The sequence below is a fragment of the Toxorhynchites rutilus genome, chromosome 2 (assembly GCF_029784135.1).
Source record: "Toxorhynchites rutilus septentrionalis strain SRP chromosome 2, ASM2978413v1, whole genome shotgun sequence".
NCBI lineage: Eukaryota > Metazoa > Arthropoda > Insecta > Diptera > Culicidae > Toxorhynchites > Toxorhynchites rutilus.
Genome location: NC_073745.1, coordinates 106,935,046 through 106,943,627, shown reverse-complemented (window position 1 = coordinate 106,943,627; position 8,582 = coordinate 106,935,046). Strand labels below are relative to the sequence as shown.

Sequence of the window (8,582 nt, the reverse complement as noted above, 5' to 3'; positions counted from 1 at the left end):
AAAACTGAAATCCACCAGCTGATCGAAAGAGAAAACTCTTTCCTCACTGCGTTGCGTGCATTCACCATCAACCTCTTTCCTTTGAAACTCAATGGAAGCTGAAGAATGCCATCCAGAATTTTGTGAAGGAACTCCCGAAAGTCGTAACTCACCCACCAATTTGCAGAACGTGGGTGGATTACACGCATACCACAATTTCCCCTTTTTCTGGAAGAAAAAGCTTTCGCCGCATATCAAAGTGGGTACTCACTCTCTCGTGGACTCTCTCTCTCTCGCTTTCGCCCTTACAATCGAGCACTACCGTTTACTGTTTTCCAACCCGTCATTCGGCTCGGCACTGCTTCCGGGGGATCGTCCAACGTTTCCATCCGCGCGCCATCGCCGCCGCCGAATCAGCAGATCATTCGGGAGCGTTGAAGCGTGTGGTATTGTTTAGCTCGTCGCTCCCGGTTGGTTGGGGAGCTCCAGAGCTCGTGCTTTTTCCGAGAATTTTCAGTGCGTTATCAACAGCTGAAACACTTCAAGCCATCGGAGCAGCACGGAGTGCCGGAAGAAGAGAATTCGTCCTTGCTTTATTTGGGAAGCGCGCGCGTACGGCGCATTCCTGCCTCAGGAAGAGTGGAGTGTGTGTGTGTGTGTGTTAGTAAGAGAGAGTGAGAAGAGACCAGGGAAAGAGAGAGCGAGAATCTTCGGATGAGAAGCAGCCGAGAGTGGCCACCACAAGATTTTGCCTCAAAAGTGTGCCAGAACGGGTTCGGAAGCGACACATTTGTCCGGGACGTTCTCGCTTGAGGGCGTCCGGGTAGTCCTTCGACGCGGCGAGGCCGGATTCAGAAGTTGATTATAAATTTAGTCATCGGCCAGGTCTCGCCAGGGCTGGTCACTAGTGCTGTTTGCAGCGGCTGGGCAGCGAGTCTGGAGTTTCCTTGCTGGTTTTGGGGAATGTTTGGCAGGCCCCGGTTGGGATCGACCAAGTGTTGCATTTCGAATAACCATCCGTTGGCTGTGTGGACGTCCCGGAAGTATCTGGGCGAGAGCTAGTGGCGATTGAACTGAAGTCTGTAGAACAAGTGTTCGGAAAAGTGTAATGCAGTGCAACTGATAGTGCCGGCGAAATCGTGTCGAAAAAGTGCCAGAACAAATGTTCGCGATGATGTTGAAGACGATAATAATCCCAGACATGAGCGTTTATCGTTGGGACCAGAAATTTATGGTTCACTACGAGCCTCCCTAGCACCCCTAGCAGCGTCAGTGTTCGAGCTTCGAGGAACGAATTTCACGATAGCGGGGGACCGTAAGCCTGCCACTCGCTCTCTGTCTCTCGGGTGCAGCGTATACACACATACCCACCCACACCCACTAACTGCTGACAAGTTGTGTGAGCCAGACAGAAGTTCTGGACGAATAGGATCTAGAGCAGGGAGCCCCCTTCACGCGTCGACATATGACAACCAATGTGAGTTTTTACTAAATTTCCATATATTTTCACCATACACAGAGGAAAATTTATAACTTTTTTTTACACCAAAGCCTATAAAAGTAGATCGTGTTTCGCTACGCGTTCCCGTGGCCAATTCGGGGAAGTATTCTTTCAATTGAAGCAACAAAAAACAAGCAGAAAAAATAGATAACACTGAACATGGTTTAGTATCATGTATCCCCCGAGCGCGAACTTTCGGAGTTCAATGGATTTTCCCACACGTAGGCACACGGGAACTTTTCGGTGACAAGTTTGACCTCTTGTCCCAGTGCCGCAGTTTCGGACAAGGGAATCCGTTGCCACGTGTGCTTTGCGAGTGCGTTCATCGTTCGTGATGCGACCGCCAGGCGGTCTGTAGCCTGTGGAACGTTAGTAGCCGCTAGCAATTATGAAACTCTTTCTTCTGACTTTACCAAATGAGATTCAAAAGAGGCGTAGATGTGCTCCACACAGACTCACACTCTCAACCATTGGGATCACTTTCATTGATGCGACCAGTGGCTGCTTCACAAGACAATTGGCAAACCATACGATGACCGACCGTTGGTGGCCATTACTGTATTTGATGACATGATGTTTTTTTCTTCCATTCAAACTTTGAAAACTCTGACATTGGGCTTGATCACGAACGTCACTTCACGGTGAAAACGGAATGAATTGTGTGCAATTTGTATGCACTTCACATCGTTTTCACCGTGAGGTGACGTTCGTGATCAGGCCCATTATTTGCACAAATTGGTGGATAGTGGTTTATACATGAGTGATATAGGGTAACATACCCTCAGCAAAGTTTTTACATGGCAATCAGAAAATGAATGTTAATTTGATGTTTCTATTGAAGTGTGTTTCAGCATTTGATTATGACTCATCATAACTCTTTTCATGATTCAGTCATGGCAGTTTCGATTGAAGATAGTACACAGAAAGATAGTTTCAAACCACACAGTTACGTTATCAGTTTTCATAATATTTATTAACTCTGAAGCTGTATAGAACCTGGTCATGACCAGGGATGTTATGTTCAAACTAAAAGCGTTTATAAATTGATTCTCGGTCGTTTATAAGTCCTCTGTCCAAATTTCGAACATCGATTAATATTCAAATGAGAGCTGCTTTTTGTCAATTTTATCAAACACACTGTCACCATAAAAAGGAATAATAGCTCCTAATAGTTTATTATTGTTGAACTTTCAACAGAACGTCTGTGAAAAATGTATCTTTCCATTTCAGGTAAATTCTGTTTATTGAGAAATGCACCTAGCTGACTATTTTCTCATTGTACATTGTACTTTGTACATTGTAACAAATAATCCTTCTCCATCAGTTTCGTGTTGAAATCGTCTTCGCATGGCGCGAGTGTTGAGGTATTTGTTGTGGTTTGTGTCTGATGACTTTACTAACTAATTTTTTCTCTCAATTATGTTCAAAGTAGCTTTCTCTCGTTTGGTATTTGACGTCTCACATAATTTCAATGGTTCAATGAAGAAATATAAAAATATATTGTTTATTTCCATGAGTCCTTTGTTACTATCAGATTAAACCAGTAGTGTTGCCACACGTTCATATTTATCTGGAATGGTACAGATTTTTTCGTTATTTTTGGTACAGATTCTGTACGGTACAGAGTACAGATTTTCGTCAAATAGTACAGATTGGTACAGATTTTTCTCATTTGTGAAATTTCTTACATTTGAACAAAGCAACATTGAGGAACATGACGACTTTTAGGCCGCAGTATCGATTGGTGCTGTTGATATTAAAAAAAATACAATGTAATAATTGATCAGTTTCATAAGGACGAAATTCATTACAAAGATCGTCTGAAAGTATTCACGTCGGACATTGCGACGTATGTTTTGTCCCAGATTAACAGATTGAATCATTTGTTCCAGGCTAAAAAAACTGAATTCTCGATGCTACATGGAGAGCTGAAAGATTTTCATTTGATTATTCTCAGTAATATTTGCGAGAAATCTTATGTTGTTTCAGTGTCCAATGCTATTAAATGTGATGATCAGGTGGAGGCGATCTGGCGTAGTGGTAACATCCATACCTCTCACGCAGAGATCACGAGTTCAATTCTCACTCCCGACATTCTTCCAAAAATGGAAGTAAAAGTGACGAACCAGCCGAAATGTGTTGAAAGTCACTATAATAAAGAAAAAAAAAATGTGATGATCATTTGAAAAGCGACAAGAATTTTTGATTCGACGCTCAAATTTACGACATTGTAAATCCCAGAAACTTTTCCAATTTGACTGGCATTAACGTTGTGTTAGAAGCGTTTCCAAAATTCTACAATGGGAATGTAAAAGATGTGGAGAATTAATTCTGTAGTCTAAAGATAAAATTACTCTGCAAGGAAATCACAATTTCAGAAAACGAGCAAAATTGAATGCCTAAAAAAATTGACAGTTCGCTTGCCCTTTCGGCACTTCGATGCCTTGTTTGTAACGTTCTCACTATGCCTCACTCCTCGAGAACTGTCGAGTGATTTTTTTCTGAATATGATCAGAACAAAAAATAAGCTTCGAAATCGGCTCAGCAACGATACGATACGATACAAAATAACGATGAACGTTATTTTGAGATCAAAGGATTTGGTCAAACTTCGTGGTGGCAGCTCGAAAATTTTAAAAATGATAGTATGCGATCTAGATAAAAAAAAACTATGTATAAGCATCATCAAACACACGAATGACTTGAATGAGTATTTTTTTCATCCCAATAAATTATTTTTTTCTCTACAACGAATATTTTCGATGGTACAGATTTTTGGAAAAAAAGTACAGATGAGAGAGATTTGTGACCCCTCTGGTACAGATTTATATGTGGCAACACTGGCCTTTCCAACCTTTCCATCTTTGCGACACTCTTTGCATTGCATTTAATTGTCCTGTGACCCTCTTGAACATATCATGGCTGAATTCCGTTAGGACGAATATAAACAGTCCTTTTGAAATTCTTGTTATGAAAATGTCATGTTGATGAGACTATTATATAACTAAAACTCATTCAAGACATCCTGGACAATCGGACAGGTTTTGCGGCCACTTTGTATGTTTCGAAACAACGGTTGGAAGCCACTGGATTGAACAAGTAAACAAATCTACGATTTTTATTCAATTCTTGAAAAAATCCCAACCTTTTTTCACCGATCCCTGAAATAGGCTTAATAAGAAAGAACAGTAAAGATCAGGTGATCTCAGACCGTATTTTCTGATTTGAAGACTAGTAAGGTATATTCAAACAGGTCAAGATCAGCAAAATTTTGTCAATGTTTAAATAGTCATAATTCTTCAAAGAAAAAATCTTATTTCTATGCAACTAGTTGCGAAATACATCATTTAGTTTCATTAGCCTGTTTCTAACATTTGAGTGGCTAGTGGACACTGGAGATTTTTACCATTTTACCATCGCTTGTATACTTTTTGACTATGTCAATTTCATAATACGAGGCTATGTTTGCAACACTGTCAATCTCAATTATTATCGTTTTGAACATTCAGATGGCTTCTTGTCTTGGTATTTGTTTGAAGAAGAGTTGAGAATCAGCTCTAGTAGAGTTACATAGAAACTAACGGAATACACATTTTCAGTGCTTGCAAGGTGATTTAGTGCAAACCACGAGTTGAGGAATCGCTAGGTATTTCATCAGGAAAACTCGCCATAGAGTAATTCCACGCCAAAATAGCCAAAAACATTCGATTTCGATCTGATCCTCAGCAAATATTTAAAATAAATTAAACAACCTGAAATTATTATTTATCATCAACATATGGTCAATTTTATGGCTACACTGATTTTTCATCAGGCTGCTTCCAAAACCATTGACATTTACCAAAAAAAAATGTTCGACGAAGTTGTCAGAAAATCAATAATCTTTCTGGGGAAAATAATGTATACAAAACACTGATAATGAATATTTTTTTATTTTATTTTCGCTTATTTTTACAGGCTCAGTTACATAAGTTTAAAGAAATCAAACTCTTAGCCATTATATGCCAAACCGATATAGTGGTTCTCAGATTTTTGTGAAAATTGGTAGTTCTGTTTCTTATCGCGCAAAATATTTGACACGGACCTTTTTTGGGTGCCCATATCTATATATCCCCATTCTCCCAAACAATACCTATTTCTAAAATGCATAACTTTTGAACTACTTAACGAATTTAGATCGATATATCAAATTGAAGCAAATGAGCCTCTTTGAAGAAAAATTGATTTTGTTTTCGTCTTTATTGATTGTATTTACTTTTTACAGTTTACATGGTTTGGGGACCAAGGGCACTATGTTTTTTAATATTTTTCTTGAAAGCCGAGTTTTGTTCTATTACATATCCAAAAATCTAAGCGGCGTTGTTTGTAGTTTTTGAGTAATGATTTTTCGAAGTTAATCGATGGTCTGAAAAATCGCTTTTCTCCTTTTTTTTTTCCAAAAAAGACATTGCCCTAAGATTCATATTAGATTGAAGCCAATGAGCTGATCTTCTTTTTGGATCCTAGGGACCCTGAGGATCCTTGCATAGGAATATTGAACGAAAATTGAAAACAAGTTAACTTTCAAAGATCATAATTCAAAAACGAAAAAAAACCTTTCTGGTTTTTGAATATGTTATGTTGCAAACCTCAGCCTTCAAGATACAATAAAAAAAATATAGCGTCCTTCGTCTCTTAAACTTAGTAAACTATAAAAAAAACAAATACAATCAATAAATACGAAAAACCAATTTTTTTCGAAGTTAAATATTTTTTCAAAAAAGACTTGTTCATTCGCTTCAATCTGGTATATCGATTATTTGAATCGGTCCTGCATTTTAAAAGTGAATTTTTGGAGAAAAAGTTATTTTTTAAACCCCCGGTCGGAGGTCACTAGATTACTAGTCGAAAAACTACGATATTTATATAATACCTAAAACCTAATTGTCTATACTGTGTATTGAACCGAGTCAACCAAATAAGAATGAACAAAATATTGATTTTAGATTTCAGCTCGTATTTCCCGATCCAAAAACGAGTTATCGTAAGTAAAAAGTTGTGAATGTTCAAATAGTTATAACTTTTCGGAAAACATACTTATTTTATGCAATTATTTTCACGGAGAAATTAATTTTGTTTAGCCTTTCTCTGACATTTCGGAGGTTTATTTGATTAAATAGGAGACCATCTTAATCTTATATCGCTTTGAACGTCTAATTTACTTCTTGCTTTGGAAATATTTCAAGATGAAGATGATCTCGTCTCGCAGAGGTACGTAGAAACGGACGGAATAAGTATCTCCAGTGCTTGCAATGCGATTTTGTGCAATAACGCATACATGGTGAACCTAAGCTAGGGCAAATCCTCCTCACCGAGGAAGCGTTTTCTAGGTCAACATATCGATGCTATATTTTATCAGAAAGACTCACCTTATCCAATAAGGGAGAGAACGAGCTACTGATTGGTGAATGTCGCTCAAATTGCTTATCCAGGGTGTTCGACGAGCTTCAGATTCCGAAGGAAACATTTCAGAACTGACATTCCGGTGGCAGTTTTAGGTCTCGACAATCGCTTGAAGATTGATAATTCCTGAAGCTTGAAAATTGATTAAATTCTTGAAGATTGTCTTGGAGCTGAATCAGATTTGGGTCGTTTCCCAAAAGGCACCTTCAAATACTCAAAAATACCTGCAAGCGAAGTTAGAGCTCTTCATCACTATTTTTTTTTCTTTGCACTTTCTCAATTTTTCGATGTTTTCCTTCTACTTCAAAAGCGGATGATGAGAATGTTAATGACTGAATCGATTTATTTCCCAATGATTCCGTCAAGGAAGGGCGGTAAGGGCAAGGCAAGGACATACCAATGAATCTTACAGTGAATACTTTTAAACAGATGGCCTGCTACAAGAGGTCTGAAAAGTGCGTTGTGATTGATCTGAAAAATCAATTGAAAACAACAAAAATAAAAATATATATATATATATATATATATATATATATATATATATATATATATATATAACATAGATTTTGTTATAAAACATCTAATAACATTTGATTGACATGAAAATTTTTGTAGAACTGAAGTATTGGAATGGTGTTAGGTTTCTGAAACAAAAACTATCCAATTTGCTTTCAACTTCGTTACTATAAACAGCGAATAATTTGGTCCTGAAAATAAATTACTCAATTGATTTATTCCAAAATATTAATTGTTTGTTTTAAATAACGTCCGCCAAAGAAATTGCAAAAATGAAAAACGCTAAAACGATCTTTAATCTTCCTATACTCGCGCATAGGTTTGACAGATCGAGAGTAAATGAGGTGACTGAATTGAATGACTACTAAAACTGAATGAAGTTAAAGAAAAAATATTTTTTGGAGTTTTTCATTCAATTATATCATTTTCTTCAAATATATACCAAAAAGCCTAAAAATACACAATAGCAATATCACAGAAACACACACAGTGATACCTCCTCATTTGACTCAAATTTATGCCCGGTGAGTGACTTTATCAAAACCAAATAAAAAGTCGCACGGGACCAAATCTGGGGAATACGGTGGATGGGGCTGCAGTTCGTAGTGCAATTCGACCAATTTGGCCGACGGCGGAATTTCCATTTTTCTAAAAAAAAAATTATAGTAGCCGTTTACGAAAATGTGCTACACGATAAGTAAAGGCTGATTTAGACGATGCCAGTCAGCGCTCTAGTTGAAGTGTCCAGTGAACAGAGAACAGACACTCTTGTACCTTACTTGTACCAGTAACGAACAAGTAATTGGCCTCTAACGTAAACAGAGTGTCTGTTCTCTATTCACTGGATACTTCAACTAGAGCGCAGACTGGCATCGTCTAAATCAGCCTTAATCTCTCTTGCGATATTGACACCATCGGGCGATGATGCTAAGTACTTATCGGACCGCCCTCGTATATCACACTTGCAAAAAAAAATAGATTTTATTTTTGTAATTACTGATTGTATAGTAGAACCCCGATTATCCGCGAAATAGCCTGGCTAATTCACCGCGGATAAAGAAAACGCAGATAACGCTATAAAGGACTAAACATGAGTTCCAAACACGAAAAAAAAATTTGAGCATGGAAACTATGTTTTATCAAT

At 37.9% G+C, this 8,582-nt stretch overlaps 1 protein-coding gene across 4 annotated transcripts in view; it reads left to right on the top strand.

Moving 5' to 3' along the window:
- The first annotated feature begins 413 nt into the window (after positions 1–413).
- Positions 414–8,582, top strand: part of LOC129771832 (matrix metalloproteinase-2) — a 475,554-nt gene continuing 467,385 nt past the window's right edge. For 2 of the 4 annotated variants that reach the window (XM_055775901.1, XM_055775902.1), the window contains exon 1: positions 414–1,456. Coding sequence is in view for 1 of the 4 variants with exons in the window: in XM_055775902.1 (XP_055631877.1) it covers positions 1,455–1,456 (2 nt within the window). In the remaining 3 variants the exon portion in view is untranslated. The remainder of the gene's footprint in view (positions 1,457–8,582) is intronic. The other 2 variants (XM_055775905.1, XM_055775907.1) reach the window with 1 other exon arrangement.